General features: G+C 40.1%; 1 protein-coding gene across 7 annotated transcripts in view; it reads left to right on the forward strand.

The window, feature by feature from the left end:
• The window catches only part of ITPR2 (inositol 1,4,5-trisphosphate receptor type 2), a 489465-nt gene that overhangs the window by 158207 nt on the left and 310546 nt on the right, over nt 1-20712 (forward strand). For all 7 annotated transcript variants that reach the window (XR_009048516.1, XR_009048517.1, XM_057703556.1 and 4 more), the window contains 3 exons: nt 4-255; nt 953-1097; nt 2543-2693. Coding sequence is in view for 5 of the 7 variants with exons in the window: in XM_057703556.1 (XP_057559539.1) it covers nt 4-255; nt 953-1097; nt 2543-2693 (548 nt within the window). In the remaining 2 variants the exon portion in view is untranslated. The remainder of the gene's footprint in view (nt 1-3; nt 256-952; nt 1098-2542; nt 2694-20712) is intronic.

Here is a 20712-nt window from a genome sequence, read left to right on the forward strand (position 1 = left end):
AAGGTACCAGCTAAACCTCTTTGCGAGGATGTGCTTGGATCGCCAGTATCTGGCCATAAACCAGATTTCTACGCAGCTGTGTGTTGATTTGATTTTGCGGTGTATGTCGGACGAGAGCCTGCCCTTTGACCTCCGAGCATCTTTTTGTCGCCTGATGCTCCACATGCACGTTGACCGGGATCCCCAGGAGTCCGTGGTGCCTGTTCGCTATGCCAGGCTCTGGACAGAAATCCCCACGAAGATCACGATTCATGAGTATGTTTGGAAAAATTTCTCAAGGACTTTAAATTCAGCAGATGAACTCAAAATCAGATGTTTTCAATGTTTTAAAAAATTTATTTTATTGAAGTATGTTGTGTTAATTTCAACTGTACAGCAAAGTGATTCAGTTATACATATATATATGTTCTTTTTCATATTCTTTCCCATTATGATTTGTTACAGAATATTGACTATAGTTGCCTGTGCCATACAGTAGGACCTTGTTGTTTATCCATCCTCTATAGAATAGTTTGCCTCTGCTAATCCCAAACTCCCAATCCATCCCTCCCCCAAATATCTTCAATTTTGAAAAGAAATATAAGGAAAGGCATTTCTGTGTTCAAACGAGGCTTGTTCATCTTCCAAATGCAAAGAAGATACTCTTTTTGGAAAGTAAAATGACAACTCTTGATAATAGAAACATTATTCTGGAAACCAATAAACAGAAAGCACATTGATAATAGGCATAACAATTTGTTAAGTCCTTACTATTAAGGTAGACTCTGATTTAAGTGCTTTACGTGTATTAACTCATTTCAAAATAGCCCCATTTTACAGATGAGGACATAGCATCTAGAAAGCTTAATTGATTTCCCCAAGCTTAGAAGTCAGGAGGTTAAAGTATATATATTTTCCTATTTTAATGATTACAATCAATTTAACTTACTTTACACTCTTTCTGTCTTCCCAGATATGATTCTATAACAGACTCTTCCAGAAATGATATGAAGAGGAAGTTCGCACTGACAATGGAATTTGTTGAAGAATACTTGAAAGAGGTTGTAAATCAGCCTTTTCCTTTTGGAGATAAAGAAAAAAACAAACTGACATTTGAGGTAATTTTTTGAAACAATTAATCCGTGATTATTCAGTTTACCCTGTCTAAAACTGAATACATTGAACATCAAAGATTTTTTTCCCTCTAATATTTAGGATGTTTTGGTAATTAGGTAGTTAAATGCATAAATATATGATTTCCTCTGCCATTGATTAAAAGATAGATTTGATGCTTTAATTATACCTGATATACAATGCAAAATATTTTATTTATGACTGTCAGATACTCATTTCTTTGATTTTTTTTGGTTTCATTTATTTGTGTAAACTTTATTGCATTTAATGAACAAAGGCAGTTTTGCATATTTATAATATGTTTGGATACTTTTTTTTTTCGTCTCCATGAAGGCGATATTTTTAAACATTGTTAAACTGAATTGAAATACCTCCAGTTTTAATATCACTTTGAGCATATAGTGACAAAACTAGAGAGAAGATGCCATTACATGATAGGGGTATTAGGTGCGTACTGGTGTATAACAGATTACCCCAAAACTTAGCAGCCCAAAGCAACAAGCATGTATTACCTCACAGTTTCTGTGGGTCAGGAATCTGGAAGGGCTTATTAGGTGGTGGTTCTGGGTCAGGGTCTCTCATGAGGTCACGGTCTCTCAAGCTGTCTGGGGTTAGATGATCTGCTTCTGAGCTCCCTTGTGTGGTTGTTGGTGGCTGTACTTCCTTGCTGCCCAGTGTCTAGACACCTCATCTTCTTGCTGTGTGGGCCTTTCCATCGGCTGCCTCCATGTCCTTACAGTGAGGCACCTGGCTTCTCCCAGAGCAACCATTAGAGAGAGAGAGAGAACCCAAGATGGAAGTTGCAATCTTCTGTAACCTAATCTTAGAAGTGTCATGTCATCGCTTCTGCTGTGTTCTGTTGGTGACACAGACTAACCCGGGGGCAATGTGGAAGAAGACCCAGCCTTGGGGGCCATCTTGGAAGCTGGCTCTTATACCTAGTGTGTCCTGCAGTATCCAGAAGACCACACAGTGGCATAGGGAACATATATTTCTACACAAATTTCAGGGATAATATTAATCTATTAAAGTAACTCATTAATGTAACTGTTTATTAAGTGGTATCCTACTGACTTAAATTAATATTTAAGTAAGAGGTAAGTCATGCTAATGTAAACCTCTTTTAACCACCCTGATACAACTATAATCTTGTCTTCTCATTTCCTTGCTGACTGCTGACCAGACACCTCGTCTTCTTGTCACATGGGCCTTTGATGGGGTTGATGAACTGTTCTTATTTGGATTTAATTCTAAACTTGATTAAATTGGAATTCAGTGGTTGCTTCTGCACGTATTTTAATTCCTAGGTATTAAAGAATTAGAAAGATTAGAAATACCTGCACTAACTTAGATAATAAAAAGTCAGTGCTAATTTCTGTTCCTAATGTTTTTTTTTCTTTTCCACTCCCCCCGCCCTTTTAAAATTAAGGTGGTCCACTTGGCTCGGAATCTTATATACTTTGGATTTTATAGTTTCAGTGAATTATTAAGGCTAACAAGAACACTTCTGGCTATCTTGGATATTGTCCAGGCCCCCATGTCATCGTATTTTGAAAGATTAAGCAAATTTCAAGATGGAGGTAAGAACTTTGGAGAAAAGTTGTAATCTTTTTGGTATTACTTTGAGGTGAGATAGAAAACAAACCTATAGAGAAGTGGCTGTTAACATGTACCTGCTAATATACGTGTGCAAATGGAGCGTCATCCTGGAATGTCATGGTAGGACTGAGTGACAAGAGGCTGGATTAACAAACATGCTTCTCTGTTTTTAATGAAAACCTTTAAAAGACAACTTCATAAGATCAGTGAACTCCATCTTTAGCAGCTCATGTTATACCACTAGTGAAGTATTATGTGTTAAAAAATAAAAACATCTTGCTGTTTTTGATCCTCCTGGTGTGTGTCCTGCGCTGGCTATGCTTCATAGCCTGGCACAGAAAAATGCAGAGAATGGGCATATGCAGGGTCACAACAGAGAAGCAGTGAGTGCAAAGCTAGCACAAGAGGCGCTATAGGAAAGTGGGTAAGAGAGCATGTGCTTTTGAGTTAGAGTACCTGTGTTCAAATCCCGCCTTGACCTTTTATTTATTAACTTAGGCATGGTACTTATCTTCAGCAAGAGTTTCTTTTCTCATCTGAGATGTGACAGTGATATTAATAGTGTCTTCCTCACTGTTTCCTTGTGAGAATTAAGTGAAGGTGTACAACATATATTCAAAGCACATATAACAGTGCATATCTAATAATTCAATACAGTTTTTTCCGGATGATGATTAGGTTGAATGCCCTGAAGATACCCTGCGGTATAGAATTGTTTTCAGAATGTATATTGAAGAGTGCATTTAGGACATACACCTGTAAGGAAGTGGAGAAGGTAGGACTGGGCAGACAGAGAAGCCGAGCCACAGTGAGGTTGTAGTTGAGGTCTTTACTGATCCTACAGAAAGCTCTGGAGCTGGGAGGGCACTTCAGAGTGGTCACAAATGAAGGCAAAGGGCCTGAGCTTTGTGTCCTTGCATTAGCCAGCCTTGACTGCTGGCTTCATCACAGAAGGGGTGTGTAGCCTTGGGTAAGGCAGTTCCCTTTGGACAAGGGTCACTCTTAGTGAGAAACACAGCTTTGAGAAGGCAGCAGCCAGGATGCCCAGCAGCTGAGGAAATAGATGCCTCAGCTCTGCAGAGGTGATGTGGGTGGAGCACAATGTATCCACTGCAGTATCCACTACAGGATTAAACCCTGAAGCCAGAAATCTAACTTGGAACATGGGGAAGAAATATCTGAACTAAGAGTGATACACACCCCCTCTGAGATGAAGCCAGAAGTCCAGGCTGGCTAATGCAGGGATACAAAGCTCAGGCCCTTTGCCTTCATTTGTGACCACTCTGAAGGGCCCTCCCAGCTCCAGCTCCAGAGCTCTCTCTGTAGGATCAGCGAAGACCTCAACTGAAACCTCACTGTGGCTCAGCTTCTCTGTCTGCCCAATGATAAATGATAAATGAACAGGTAGCTGAGGTCATTAACTGCTGCTGCCTAAATCGCAATTCCTGCCAAAAATCTGTACAGATCAATAAAAAGCAAACTACATCCCATAAATCCCTCACCTTCAGCAGAACTAGAAGACAGAGGACAGTAAGAACTTCAGTTATTGTAAGTGGAAAAGTAACATCAGTTTTTAGTGGCAGTGTCTCACTGTTCCTGCTGCAAGCCTCTGTGGACAGTTAGGGGGTTCTGGAAAAAGTATGTGGAAGAGACAAGAAGGGATAGTGTGAAAATCACCCTTAGAATTCCTTGGTGGTCCAGTGGTTAGAATTCCTCACTTCCACTGCTGGGGGCCCTGGTTCGATCCTGGTCAGGGGACTAAGATCCAGCAAGCTGTGTGTTGTGGCAAAAAAAAAAAAAAAAAAGAAAAAAGAAAAAAATCACCCTTAGAAAGAGAAAGTCTATTCTAAGGGTGAAAATATTGAAAAAGAATCCAGCTAGATGTGAGCACTGTGTAAAGAGGAAGGAACTTGAAAGTGCACAGGTAGCAGTTGTGGAAAAGCAATGCTTCTAGGGATGAACAAGGTTAAAAGTAAGGAAGAGGCACCCTTTGGAGCCTTGTTGGTGAAGGGAAAAAGAAGCAAGGTGTGGAAATCTAGAATACCACAAGATAAGAGAAAAAAGAAGTGAAGAAAATGTAACTCCTCCTCCACTGCCCCTCAACAAAACCCAGACTTTAAAGAAACTGCACTTCATGACTCAGACAGAAGAGGGTGCTCTTGAACTAAAGATCATGTAAACCAGCTTATGCTGTTGCCTTGTCCATGCAATGCAGAGATGTAGTCAGTCTTCATCTATATGAAAGGACTGTGAGATCAAAACAGAATTGAGAATCAAAACATTTCAGTTGATGGAAATTTCTCTCTGGACATCAACCATGAAAGAGAAGAAAATTGTAACATAATACTCTAAACTGAATTAAATATCTTCAAACGTGAAAACGTGAACATGTGAAAAACACCTTGAATCATAAATTCAAGAACTAAGGTTAGACCAACAAAAATCAGTAAGAAATGAAATGAAAGTTGATTGAACTCAGAAAAGAAAAAGACTATTTTTAGAAATAACAGACTAAATTACAAGGTGTCAAAGGGAGAATAGATTTGAATGAAACTATAGTAAGCACCATTGAAGAAAGGCAGGAGAACAGTGATGAGAATGTTAAGGATTTAAAGAAACAAGGGGAAAAGGTCAGCGAGAAACTAGTTGACATGGAAGAAAGGCAAAGAAGAGCCATCATATGAATAATCGGAGGTCCTGAAAAAGCAAAGCAAAGCAGTGGAACAGACCTGAGACTTAAAATTCCAATCCAAGAAAACATTCTGTAACTAAAAAATAACCTGAATTCTACATGGTGAGGTTGTGCAGAATGGTAATCTCCAAGACTTAAGATACGGAATAATGAAACTATTATATAGAGTATATATTCAGAGAGAGTGGTGAGGGGGACAGGCAGGCACTATGAAAGCAATTGGAGAAAAAAATGAAAGGAAAGGTGCTTCCTGGTATGATGCTTTTACAATATCCAGTTTTCTTTATACCAGACCATTCTTTAAAAAGTTAGAAATTGATTTTGACTTTTGTTCTCAGTGCTTATACTCTGCTTTCAGAGTTTTACCCTAAAGAAAAGTATTTTATTCCTTTGAAAATATGCTGATATCTTGTATGTCCATTGTCCTGTGCATGTCTGCCCTCTAAGACACATTTTTTACGCTTTTCAATATTTTATAATTCTCATTTTTTTCTCATGAACTCCATTCACCTCTGGATACCTTAATTGTTCTTTCAGCTATCTGAGAACCATTAATTATTCAGTAAGAACTTATCGAGCAACTGTTGCATGCCAGACACTATTCTAGTCACTGGAAAGAAATGACAAGATAGAGTCCTTAGGGGGAACCGACAATTAATAAATAAATAGGCATAATCCTTTCCCTCTCCCAATTAGGGGAGACAGTCAGGTAATAAACAAATGAATATACACTGTTACATTCAGTAATACTATGGACAGAAATCAAGTAGGACAATACAGGGCATCATGGAGAAGGGAAGGGCAGTTATTTTTAGCTAGAGTGGATTTTTTTAAATTGAAGTATAGTTGATTTATAATGTTGTATTAGTTTTAGGTGTACAGCAAAGTGGTTCAGTTATACATACAAATATGTCTATTTTTTTCAGATTCTTTTCCCTTACAGGTTATTATGAAATATTGAGTATAGTGTCTTGTGCTATACAGTAGGTCCTTGTTGGTTATCTATTTTATATATAGTAGTGTGTTTATGTCAATCCCAATCTTCCAATTTATCCCTCCACTCCTACCCCCTGGTAATCATAAGTTTATTCTCTACATCTGTAACTATTTCTGTTTTGTACAGAAGTTCGTTTGTATCGTTTTTAAGATTCTACATGTAAGTGATATATTATATTTGTCTTTCTTTGTCTGACTTACTTCACTTAGTGTGACAATCTCTGGGTCCATCTATGTTGCGGCAGATGGCATTATTTCGTTCTTTCTCGTGGCTAATATTCCATTGTGTATATGTATATGTGTATATATATCACATCTTCTTACTAATCATCTGTTGCTGGACATTTAGGTTGTTTTATGTCTTGTCTATCGTAAATAGTGCTGCTATGAACATAGGGGTGCATGTATCTTTTCAAATTATGTTTTTTTCTGGATATATGGCCAGGAGTGGGATTGCAGGATCATATGGTAGCTCTATTTTTAGTTTTTTAAGGAACCTCCATACTGTTTTCCATACTGGCTGCATCAATTTACATTCACACCAACAGTGCAAGAGGGTTCTCTTTTGTCCATACCCTCTCCAGCATTTATTATTTGTAGACATTTTGATGATGGCCATTCTTACTGGTGTGAAATGATACCTCATTGTAGTTTTGATTTGCATTTCTAGCTAGAGTGGATTGAACAAGCTCTCTGACATTGGAGCAGAGACCTACCCACATCAAGGAAGACAGCCCTGAGGCAGAGTGAACTTGATGTGTGAGGAGCAGCAGAAAGGCCATCTTGGCTGATGTGAAGTGAGGGAAGGGAGAACATAGAAGAAGTTGGAGAAGCTCAGATTGTAGAGATTTGTAGACACTTGAATTTGAATTCTGTTCTGAGTTTGATGGACAACTTCAGAGGGTTTTGAGAAGAGGTTGGTATGATTTGATAACTTTGGCTGCTGAGCGGACAGTGGTAAACATCTATGTGGGCATAAATGTTGGAAAGACCATAGAAAGGAGGCTGTGGCAGGACTGGGTGATGGTGTTGGACTAGGATAGAAGTGGTAGAGGTGGTGAGAAGTGGGTGAATTTGGAACGGTACAGTCCTGACTGCTAGGACTTGGATGTGGAATGGGAAAGAAAGAAGAGAGTCAAAGATTATTCCTGGGTTTCGAAAGCAGTTGGATGAATATGAATGAACGTGGTACTGTTTATTGAGGTGAGAACGACTCATGGATACGTGGGGTTGTAGGGACCGTCAGGATTTTTGTTTGGGCACATCCGGTGTGAAAGGCCTATTGGGCATCCAGTTGGGAACGTTATGGTGATGTCGGATATATGAATGAACTTAGGATATTGTCAGTGCAGGAAATATGAATGTGAGAATTGGTGCATAGGAGACATTAAAAATATTAGACTGAATACAATCACTTAAGGAGTGATTGTTAATTGGGGATAAGTGATGTCTAAAGATTGAGTCCTGGATGTACCAACATTGAACAGTGAGACAGAAGAGGAGTCCGCAAAAGAGACTGGGACAGAGTGCCAGTGAGTAAAGAGGAAAACCAGGAGAACACGTTGTCTTGGAGGCCAAATGAAAAGTAATTGTAGTTGTTAGTTGGCTTGTATAACATACTTCCTAGACAGCTGCTATTCATGGAGTACTTTATGTGTGGAGTGGTTTTACACAGATTAGCTTCCACGTAGAGAAACTTCTGCTTCACACTGACACAGTTTTACTCCACTAGTGAAATATGAGACAGCATAATTCTACTCCAGTATAAAAAGTGATTCATGGTACTTTTTATCAGCCAATTATAATTCTCTAAGAAACTTCTTGTTGTGTTGGTAAGAAATACCTTTATGTGTCCTGGGTGAACCAAGACTCAGAGTTCTCTTCCTTCTGGGGAAATGCAGTGTTGTCTCTTTATTTGGGGAAATGCATTTTCCTAATTTCTGGAAAAGATTTGTGGATTTTGGCTCGATTTTTGGAATCTGTAAGAATGTTTTTATCCCTCTATTTAGTAGTAAATACCCTAGAAATCTGTTATTCTAGTTCTTGGTGTATTGAAATTAAGTTGAATTTAAGAACTATAGTTTAAGATCCCGTCTCTTTATATTTGCAAATCAGAGGGTAAATTATTTCTTTTATACACTCCTATTATTGGAAACATAATGTAAACTGTGAGAAAATACAGGTTAAGCATGATTCGATAGTGATAGTTATACTACACAGATGCCTCTGAGAGAATTTGTTACGGTGTGCTTTCTTCATTTCTCTCCTCTCTGAGAGTCCTTCGCAAGGAATCATTTTTGCTTTTACTCTCACCAAATGTTTATTTAATATCATTATCTTGCATACATATGGAAGGACAATGCTTTTATGTAAAACACTCTAATTTAGGTTACTTTGGAGCATAACTATATGTACAGGACAAAAAAAAAAGTACTACACTTGCTGTCAGTGTTGCCTTGAGGTACATTTGAAAGAGTGAGTATGTGGCTTTATTTACATCATATGAAACAGAAAAGAATGTATTCACAGGGATACATCATTTCCCTACAAATGTTGCCAGTATGCGAATGTAATGGAATTGTGTCTGGATTCCGCACTGCTTTGTAAAAAGTTTCTTTTTAAAGTATCAATATAGAAAGCCATATTCAGGGAGATTAATTAACTTGCCTAAGATTCATTAGAAAGTTAGTAGCATTGCTAAGAATTAAAGTGCAAGAAATTAGTCTTCCTATCTTTTGCACCTCTTGATTATTTGTTAGTCTAATGAGTTAATATTTTAGAAAAATTGTTATCAGGGTTAGAATTTTGGTCCATAAATTTTTTTCAGGTTTACACTTCTGTAGGGGCTCAGTCTTATAGATATTCTTTAAGCTAAGTAAACAAAATACAGAGTTGAAAATAAAATTTTAAAATAAAAAGATAATAAATTTGGGACAAAGCAACATCGTTTGCCTCTAGATGTGATGTACTGAGAAGGACACAATGTTGCCTATTTATTATTTCTGACAAAAATTCATAATCTCTATCTAATCAAGAAGAAATATCAGACAGGTACAAATTGTGGGGTATTTTACTGAACTGGCTTGAATATTTCAAAAATGTCAGTGTCACAAAAGGCAAAAGTTGAGAAACTTTCAGAATAAAGGAATTTAAAGAGACATGACAACTAAATACAGTATGTGGCTTTGGATTGGGAAAATTATTATCTACAGAAGACATTATTGGCACAATTGGTAAAATCTGATTATGGAGTGTGTATGGAGTTATAGTGTTGTATCAGATTCCTGAATTTTATAATTGTACTGTCCTGTGGTTACATAAGAGAATGGACTTGTTTTTAGCAAATACATGCTGAAGAATTGAGAGTTAAAAAGGTCATGATGTCTGCAACTAACTCTCAAATAGAACAGGAAAGATTGTGTGTGTGTGTGTGTGTGTGTGTGGAGAGATAGGATGCAAATGTGGCAGAATTTGTGAAGCTGATAGATATGGGCAGAGGGTGTTCGTTATGGGAGTTCTTTGTACCATTCTCCTCTTTCCATAAATTTGAAAGTATTTCAGAACAGAAACGTTAAGGACTTAAATAATTAGCTGAGTAGGAAAATGACTTATTATATGTAAGATGACACTTCAAACTCACAGCATTATCTTGCATTATCTTCTAGGAGATGTGTTATTACAGCTGAGTTCTGTTAGGTTATAAATTCCTTAAGAAGTCCTATTAGATGCTATAAATTCTTAGCAAAAGAAGCAAGAGAGAACACATTTCTGGAATTTCCAAATGTGGAGGCAGGATTGTCAGGCCTGGGAAAAATTCCTGTGGTACAGGGTGAGACTGAGGTTGATGCCAGAGAGGAAATCCCAGATTACGGGAAGTACCTGGAGAAAAAAGAATTGTTATTCTAAAGGACAAGTCAGGGAACCATAGCGTTATTGCCACATTACAGTACCCGGTGTAGCATCATCTTGGCTCTTGTATGTTAAAAGAGTTTGGATTATATTTTCTTATTTTTAGTAGAACTTTATTTTTAATTGGAAGTCATTGGCAAAGCACAATTTTTAAAAAATAGGAGGTACTTTTATAAGCATCATTGCTAGACAAACCAGCTCTTTCAAGTAAGTGATAACAGATTTCTTTTCTCATACTGTGTCTGGAAAATTCTGTGCAATAGAACTATGTCTTTTTTTATCCTTTTGATCTACTTGCCACTTAGGAATTCTGCTCCAGCACAGTTGGGGTTGGACATCCAGAGAAATGTGTCTGGTCATTGTTCGGCAGGTCAGACCCAGGGGAGAGGAAAGAGAGGCGTGTGGAGAAGGTAAAGGCTTACAGTTCCCAGAGTTCCACTCTGTGCCGGCCCCAGTGGCACCTGTCTTAAATAGCGTGTGCACACAGCATTCATGTGTTTTTCTGGGAAATCCTGTAGGCTTAGATGCCAGTGATTAGCGTTTGAGGCGATGGGGAAAGTGGCAATTACAGAAGTTTTCCTCTTCTGGGTCCTTGGTTACAGTCCAGCCCTCCATGTCCCTGGGAGCTGTCCTCACCCTGGAGCTGGTGGGCAGTCTGAGTCCAGCTCCCAGGCTGTGACTGCTCACTGTCACGTGCCTTTTTGTTGGCACGCTTAGCAGAAATTGCTAGGCTCAGACGCAGCTTCTCATTTTCGTGCCCTAGAGGTGGTCCTTTCAGAAAATTATCCAGGCATACTCACCCGGAGACAAAGGGAGGGAGCTGGCGCTGCTCTGGCCTTTACTGTAGTGAGGCAGAAGATTCTCGGCTTCGGAACTATCAACTGTCAGCCTTTCATTCGCTCTGGACTCACTTAAGGAAAGAAATAGTTTTCAAACAAATGTATTCACTCCCAGCAGGCTATGTTGTTTAGTCAATTTGCTTTGCCTAATACCTGTCATTTAGTCTCAGTGATTTAACATGCACAGGCACCACTCAGTGTAATTGATCTTTTGGGTCGGAGGAGTATGTCAAGCGGTGCTCTTCTTTGTCATGTATAGACATTCAAAGCAAATGCATATACAGGCTGATAAACTGGATATTTTCAATATACTTGTGAAAGTACATTTCATCTAAAAAATCATACCTCTTTTTATGCTTGCTGAAGGATGTACAGCCCAAGGATTGATACTACTGCAGGCACACCTCCTTTTACTGCATTTAGCTTTATTGTACTTCACAGATGTGTTTTTTTTGTTTTTTTTACAAATTGAAGGTTTGTGGCACCCTGAGTCCAGCAAGTCTTCTGGAGCCATTTTCTCAACAGCATTTGCTCACTTTGTGTCTCTGTGTCACATATTGGTAATTTTCACAATATTTCAAACTTTTTCATTATTAATGTATTTGTCGTGGTGGTCTGTGATCTTTGATGTTGCTCCTGTAATTGTTTTGGGCCACTGCTAGCCGCACCCACAAAAGCCAGCCAACTTAATCAGTAAATGTTGTGTGTTCTGCCTGCTCCACCAACCTGCCATTCCCCATCTCTCCTGCTCTCCTTGGGCCCCCCTATTCCCTGAGACACATCAATATTGAAATTAGGCCAGATAATAACCGTACAATGGCCTCTGGGTGTTCAGGTGAAAGGAAGAGTTGCACGTTTCTCACTTTAAATCAAAAGCTAGAAATGATTAAGCTCAGTGAGGATGGCATGTTGAAAGCCAAAACAGACTGAAAGTGAGGCCTCTTGCACCAGTTAGCCAAGCAGTGAATGCAAAGGGAGGGTTCTTGAAGGAAGCGAGAAGTGCTACTTCAGTGAATACACAAATGATAAGAAAGGGAAACAGCCATATTGCTGATATAGAGAAAGTTGCAGTGGTCGGGATAGAAGATCAGACCAGCCATAACATTCCCTTAGGCCAAAGCCTGATCCAGAGCATGGCCCTAACTCTCTTCACTTCTCTGAAGGCTGAGAGAGGTGAGGAAGCTGCAGAAGAATAGTTTGAAGCTAGCAGAGGTTGGTTCATGAGGTTATAATGAAAGAAGCCCCCTCCATAACATGCATGTGGAAGGTGAAGCCCAAGTGCTGATGTGGGAGCTGCAGCAGCTCATCCAGAAGATCTAATTCATGAAGGTGGCTGCACTAAACAATGGATTTTCAGTGTCGACAAAACAACCTTCTATTGGAAGAAGATGCCACCTAGGACTTTCATAGCTAGAGAGGAGAAGTCAGTGTTTAGCTTCAGAACGTCAGAGGACAGGCTAACTCTTGTTGGGGGCATGTGCAGCTGGCGACTTTAAGTTGAAAGCAATACTCATTTACCCTTCTGAAAATCCTAGGGCCCTTCAGAATTATGCTAACTCTACTTTGCCTGTGCGCTATAAATGCAGCAACAAAGCCTGGATGACAGCACATCTGTTGACAGCACGGTTTAATGGATATTTTAAGCCCACTGTTGAAACCTACTGCTCAGAAAAAAAGATTTCTTCCAAAATATCACTGCTCATTGACAGTGCACCTGGTCACACAAGAGCTCTGATGGAGATGTACAACCAGATTAATGTTGTTTCCATGCCTGCTACCACAACATCCACTCTGCAGCCCATGGATCAGGGAGTAACTCTGACTTTCAAGTCTTATTATTTAAGAAATACATTTTATAAGACTATAGCTGCCTTAGATAGTGATTCTTCTGATGGACCTGGGCAAAGTAAATGGAAAACCTTCTGGAACGACTTCTCACTCTAGATGCCATTAAGAACATTTGTGATTCATGAGAAGAGGTCAAAATATCAACATTAACAGGAGTTTGGAAGAAGTCAGCCCTCAGGAATGACTTTGAGAGTTCCAGAACTGCAGTGGAGGAAGTAACTGCAGATGTGGTATACATAGCAGGAAAACTAGAATTAGAAGTGGAGCCTGAAGATGTCACGGAAATGCTGTAACCACAAGTTAGAACTTGAACAACGAGGAGTTGTTTGTTATGAGCAAAGAAAGTGGTTTCTTGAGATGGAATCTACTCCTGGGGAAGATCCTGGAAGACTGTTGGAATGACAACAAAGGATTTAGAATGTTATATAAACTGAGTTGGTAAAGCAGTGGCAGGGTTTGAGAGGATTGACTCCAAATTCGAAAGAAGTTCTACTGTGGTTAAAATACTGTCAAACAGCTATGGAGAAATCTTTCATGAAAAGAAGTCGATCGATGCAGCAAACTTTTTTGTTGTCTTGTTTTAAGAAGTTGCCACAGCCACCCCAGCCTTCAGCAACCACCACCCTGATCAGTCAGCAGCTGTCAACACTGAGGCAAGAGCCTCTGCCAGCAAAGAGATTATTATTCAGTGAAGGCTCAGATGATGGTTAGCATTTTTTTAGCATTAAAATACTGTTTAAGTTAAGGTGTGTCCATTGTTTTTTGTTTCTTTGTTTGTTTGCTTTACACATACTGCTTTTGTACCCTTAGGCTAAACCATGGTGTAAATATAACTTTTATGTACACTGGGAAACCAAAAACATTTCCTGTGACTCACTTTTATTGTAATATATGTTTTATCGTGGTGGTCTGGAACTGAACCTGCAATAATCTCTGAGGTATGCCTGTATGAATGTGATTAATTAAGATCACTTATTGCAAGTGCATGGGTGTATTTTGTTCTGCTAGAGAGTCATTTAAATAGTTGGGACAAATGTGAATCCTACTTACACAGTCTTCTAAGAGCAACACAACATGTTAACTCAGAAAGGTGAGACTGTCACTCCATTTGCACAGAGTGTGGAACTTAACAGCTTGGAAATAGTTTAGGTCTAATTTGTTTTTTTAAATTAATTAATTAAGTAATTAAATTTATTGGCCGTGTTGGGTCTTCTTTGCTGCACGTGGGATTTCTCTAGTTGCAGTGAGTGGGGGCTACTCTTCATTGTGGTGCACGGGCTTCTCATTGCAGTGGCTTCTCTTGTTTCAGAGCACGGGCTCTAGGCGTGCGGACTTCAGTAGTTGTGGCTCGCGGGCTCAGTAGTTGTGGCTCACGGGCTTAGTTGCTCCGAGGTATGTGGAATCTCCCCGGAACAGGGATCGAACCCATGGCCCCTGCATTGGCAGGTGGATTCTTAACCACTGCACCACCAGGGAGGTCCTCTAATTTATTTAGTTATCCTGTCAATATATTTTCATGTATCTGTGTGTTGTTTGAATGGAACTGGGGTTCAAATTTAAATCTCCAGAATCGAGCAATGAAGTCTAACCATTGAGTGAAACTTGGGCTCGTTCTGTGCGGGCCACCACTGTCATGTCTCTCTCAAGTGTCCCCCCACCCTTGAACTCACCACAGTTTGAAAAGACAATAGATCAGAAAACTACCAAAAGACCAAACAAGAGCCGAATCGTTTCTTTTCATCTTGTATCATTTTGCTTTTTCACATCTCCAAATTCTTGGGAGTTTCCATAGTCAAGCCCTGAAATGTGGGCCTGTTCCCAGTTGGTAACCAGATAATCTCTTTTTTTTTGGCATGTATGTTATACTATTGAAAAAGGGAAATCACCAAAAAAAAAAAAAAAAAAAAATCAATGGAAATTCCATTTACTTTTAGGATTTCCTTTCCTTTGAGATTTCAGGGTTGGAGTCGAAGTGCCTTTGGTCTTAGAGAATAAGAGACAGGTAACCACAACAGCCTGAAATTATCCTCCTGCCCTAAACGCATTCCAGCTGCACTGGTGACTCACATAGCCCTGTGGGCCCAACCGAGGGTAGGGAAGAGATCAGGAGGGAGGGTAGTGGGAGACGCCTTGGACACGTGAGTGTCTGTCCAGCAGCACTCCTCACCACGGGAGACTGGGGGAGGAGAGTAAGGGTGCTGACTCCCCATCTAGAGGCAAAGACCAGCTGCTTCAAGTTGACTTTTTTTTTTTTTTTTTTTGCCTTGGCTGGGACGTCACATGATCCACCTTGAAATGCTCTTGCTGGCAGCATAGTTGCTTTTTAAAAGGAGAAGGGAAATTGAGATGGGAGGTGGAGCAGAAACATTTTTAATAGTGTTATATGGGTGGGAAAGGAAGAAAATATTTGCAGCAAAACGTCTGCCAGAAAATAGTTTCTTCCTTTATAAAATCAGGAGGTTAGTCTACATGAGATCTTTACGACTTCTTTCAGTTCAAAAATGTGATTCTTCAAAGATTTATATATAATTCTCATTCACTCACTCAATGGTGTTCTTTTTAATGTGTGCTGCAAAACACTCTTTTTAGCAAATATCCGTGAAGCATGTCTCCTGGTTAAGAGCTGTGGTTGCTCTTTGTAAAGACACCAGCTATGATGCCTTGAAACCAGGAGCCGTAATTCGCTTCAAATATCGAGTATGTCACAAAAAAAGCAAGCGAGTAAGCAAGCAAGAAAGGCTTACCTGGGTGCAAGGTGGGACCCCAAGGATGTGTGGAGGTGGAGGTGGAGGATGAGAAAGAACAGAAATGAGGTGTAGTACAGTGACCGTCACTGAAGAGCAGGTAGCAAAGGTCCATGCATCTTCATTTCAAGGACTCTCTCTAATGTCCCTTCAGCTCCTGTTAATGTTTTATCGGACCGAGGTCCTTCCAGGTTGGTATAAAGGACATACGTTCACGTAGCAGAGCTCACAGTGCTCAGAAGTGTCAAGCAGGTTGACTTGCCAAAGGAAGATGCCACGGTGACCAGTCATCATTTGAACATCTCTTTCATGGACTTCTGGACTTAGTTTTCCCCACCACCATTCTGCCCCTTGAGATGCTCCTTTTTAGATGGTCCTCCCTCATCTCTGCTTCCAGGTCTGCTTCAGGCAGGTCTGTCTCATTCACTCTGGGTCTTGTTCCCCACACCTGCCTGCCTCTCATATGCTTCTCCCTTCTGCCTACATCTTCTCTCCATCCATATCATATGCTTCTAGTGAAGGGAGCTGGAGGCTCGAAGAGGAGGCAAGGACACATGTGAAACCTTATCCGCAGTCCTCTGTGTGTGCGCCTGTGTTAGATGCGTGTGTTGTTCTCATCATGCCTCGAGATTCTTCCCCTGACAACAACCCCCAAGGAACTCTAGAGTTCCTTACTGCAGGTTGTGTTCCCCAGAAAGCAGACTCTGAACAGAGATTAGCACGTAGGAGGCTTGTTAGGGAGAGCTCTTCGGACCAACACAGGTGGAATGGAAGGGAGAGAAGCAGGGCTGGGCCAAGGGAGAAACTGGGTTGTGTTGCAGTCTTAGTGGGAGCCTCTGGGCAGTCTGAAGTTGGGATGTCCTTTCAGAGTTCTCTCTCGTTGGAGGGAGGGGGCTACGTTTTTATGCCCCCGTGGGCTTCCCTGGAATGATGCGTGGCCTTGCTTGAGGCAGCTATCTTTAGACCAGCCAGTCCCCACAGGGCTGACTTTTTATTTTTCCTTAGATATTTGTTAGAGTATAATTGTTTTACAATGTTGTGTAGTTTCCGCCATACACCAAAGTGAATCAGCTGTATTTACACATATATCCCCATATCCCCTCCCTCCTGAGCCTCCCTCTGCTCCTCGCTATCCTGCCTCTCTAGGTCATCACCCGTCATCGAGCTGATCTCCCTGTGTTATGCAGCTGCTTCCCACTAGCCATCTATTTTACATTTGGTAGTGTATATATGTCAGTGCTACCCTCTCATTTTGTCCCAGCTTCCCCTTCCCACCTCCTCCCGCCCATGTCCCCAAGACCATTCTCTTCGTCTCCGTCTCCTGCCCCGTTTTTTTTTATTTTTCCATATTCTTTTTATTATTCCATATATATGTGTTAGCATACAGTATTTGTTTTCATCTTTCTGACTGCCTTCACGCTGTATGACAGACTCTAGGTCCATCCACATCACTACAAATAACTCAATTTCATTCCTTTTTATGGCTGAGTTGTATTCCCTTATATATATGTACCACATCTTCTTTATCCATTCATCTGTTGATGGACATTTAGGTTGCTTCCATGTCCTGACTATGGTAAATAGTGCTGCAATGAATATTGTGGTACATGTATCGTTTTGAATTCTGGTTTTCTCAGGGTATATGCTCAGTGGTGGGATTGCTGGGTCATATGGGAGTTCTGTTGTTAGTGTTCTAAGGAACCTGCATACTGTTCTCCATAGTGGCTGTACCAACTTACATTCCCACCAGCAGTGCAGGAGGGCTCCCCATAGGGCTGACTTTTGAGGGCTGGCCCCCAAGTGGCACTCCCAGCAGCTGAGGCAATAGTCCCTCGTTCCTGAAAGGGAATCTGGGCAGGACCATCACAGCATCCACCAGAGGTATTTTCCGCAGAAGTGCCGTGATTGGAAAGAACTGTAGGTCAAGATTAAGGTCTCATAGGAAATGCAGATTAAGAAGAAGAATTAAGATGATTCAGATCGTATAGAAAATAGAGATGAGGGAGACAAATAAAAACAACATTGAGACATTTAAATGCACAACAAAGTTCTAGAAAAAAATTTCTAGCGGCTACCTACTTCCAAATGTCCCAGAATCACTGGCATCAGAAACCTACTCTAGGCAGCAGGTCTTTTATGGAATCCTTTTCTTCAGATATGAAGGAAGAGTTCTGTGACATTCTGATCTTCTGAGTCTGGTTCTCCCACCAGCTTTGTGCTGTGCTGACTGTACCTTTAAGTCCATTCTGCCTTCATGTATAGTGTCTTTTACACTTTTTTTGTATATTTTTCTCCTTAAACTTTTACATGTTTTAAAAAACAGTGCCTATAACTGTCAGGTTTTCTCTTAGTTATCAATGGTGCCTGGGAGGACTTGTTTTCTCCTTCTGGGCTTAGTCTTCCCTCTCTGTATCGAGAGGTTCTCAAACATTATCTACCCTAGATCATGTCCCTTTCAAAAATCAAATGCATGTATAAAAATAGAGAATAACTATGTAATATATCTACTTCACACTGAGTTTCCACCATTTGCCAGACCACACATTTGGCAGAGGACTGCTACAGAAAGGTATCTATTATTTATATTTAACACCTAGCACACATCTAGATCTTGCATATTTTTATCTGTAATCCTTGTCACAATCCGGCATGTTAGGTATTATGGTCACGTTTTGCCCAGGAAGTAGGCTCTTACAGAGGTTAAATACTTGCCCTGAGACCATACAGCTTGCAGCTTGCTGAACCAAATTTTGAATTCAGGTTTCTTTCTCTTTTTCTCTAGTTCTTCACAAAAACCGACAGCCCTGCCGTGGATGTGCTCGCTGCTGTTTCACTACTTTCTGTACAGATGACTCCTTCATCTGCAGGGACTCTGCTTTCTACTTTTTCCAAGTTTTCCAAGAAAGTTTAGTATGAAACAGTAGGTGTTTACTAAGGAGTTTCGATTTAACTTGAGGTGATTTCACAGGTCAGATCCAAAAAAATTTTTAAGCCAAGTACCTTGCCGTCATGAACCACTGTTTGGCTTGTCTCAGAAACAGAGTTTCAATCACAAGTCTTAAAACTTTTAGCACTTAAATATCTTGAAGTTAGATGTTCTCTTCTCTCCCTGCTGGTCTCCCTGACTCTGTTTTTGGCTCTTTCTCTACATTCCCACATAAGGATCCTTCTGAATCACATACTCTACCTCTGACGAGTTCTCATCATCTCCAGGTCCTTAAATTAGTGCCCACAGGTCTTCATGTCTCTGTTTCGGTCTCTTGCTGATTCCCCAGTAATAAAAAACAGTTTTATCCTCTAGAACACCTTGCTGTGAACTACTTCTATATTTCATACATACTTTCAGAACTCGCTTATCACTAGGATGAATGTATATGACGTGCCTTGTATAAATATGCATGCATTTGAAGGAGGGAATAATATGGTTCAAATATTCACTTGCTAACTGTGTAGGTTCGTAAATTTCAGAAGGGTTTCATGGATGTGATGCATGCATAAGTTCCATTCCACACCAGTCATGAAGCAACTCTGTAACTTCCTTAGAGTTCTCTCAGTTGGGGGTCGCTCCCTGTAAAGTTATGATACATAAAAATATTTTTGTTATACTTTGTAATTAATTTAACTCAGTAGAGGCAGAAGACTCTGATTGTAGGTTCATCTGACTTTCTCTGGGATGTGTCAGAAATATAGTCATCGTCTGTAGTACTTTGGATTTTGGTTTCCCCAAGACATCAGCTGCACAATGGATGAAGCACCTTCCACAGTTCAGTGTGGAGTTTATTCTTATTCTTTAAGCTATAAGTGACTCCGAAACCTCTGGAGTGCTCTAGGAGTGGTGTGAATGATTCCTGGCTGCCGGGAAGAGCTACTGACATCACCGGGTGGAGTTAATAGGACAGAATCAATACCTAGATGACCTCACAAATAATGAGAATGACTGAAGAGGACCGGGTGGTCCTCACCTTCTCTCTACTCAGTTATTTCCTCCAATTGTAAATACTGTTTGAGCTTGAAGGTGTTAATACACTGGGGTAGGTTTCTTCAGTTCCCTCAATTTCTCATCAAGTGCATCGACCAGTGGACCCTACAATAAGGCACCTTATTGGAACCTAATCATAGATTTGTAGAACATTAGCATGTAAAGAGACTGTAGAAATCGTCTACACAATATATAACTTCACATCTTCATAACACCTATTGCAAATGGTCATCTGGGATCTTTCAGAACACCTGAGTGACCAAGATTTTACTGCTGCAAAAGGTAGGTCTTTCTTATTTACGACAGCTCCAAATATTAGATCTCTTTTGTTAGGTTATCCTAAATATACCTCCCTCTCACTTCCAACAAGCTGCCCTAGTCTTGTTCCCTGGAGCCATGTTGAAATCTAGCCTCACTTTTCACACGTCGGTTCTTTCTGTGTTTGAAAATGGCCAGTGTGTCACTTGAGTATCACTTCCTCTCTGTGTCCTCACCTGCAGTTCCTTTAGGTAATCCTCTTATGATTCAAATATTTATGATCATTGGTTTGGCAAGAACAGTTATTTTCTCATTCACTCTGAACACTACTTTTGTAATATAGTCTAGGTGAAAATGAGTGTTATTAGTAATTATGACAGTATGATTTCTACGGAACTTGAATGGAACTAAAGTTGTAGTTTGTGCTCTTTCAACATCACAGTTTCCCCATCATATACTTGAGCTGGTTTTATTTGGACCTAAATGGCAGGGCATTTTATGTTTTGATTTTACCTTGTTGGATTTAACCCATTCGTTTTCTTTTCTTTTGTTAATGTGGTGTATTACATTGATTGATTTGTGAATGTTGAACCATCCTGTGAACCTGGGATGAATCCCACTTGGTCGTGGTGTATGATCTTTTTTGTGTTTTGTTGGATTCGGTTTGCTCGTATTTTATTGAGAATTTTTGCATCTGTATTCATCAAAGATACTGGCCTGTAATTTTCTTTTCTG

Source organism: Hippopotamus amphibius, chromosome 12 (assembly GCF_030028045.1).
Source record: "Hippopotamus amphibius kiboko isolate mHipAmp2 chromosome 12, mHipAmp2.hap2, whole genome shotgun sequence".
Classification (NCBI taxonomy): Eukaryota; Metazoa; Chordata; class Mammalia; order Artiodactyla; family Hippopotamidae; genus Hippopotamus; species Hippopotamus amphibius.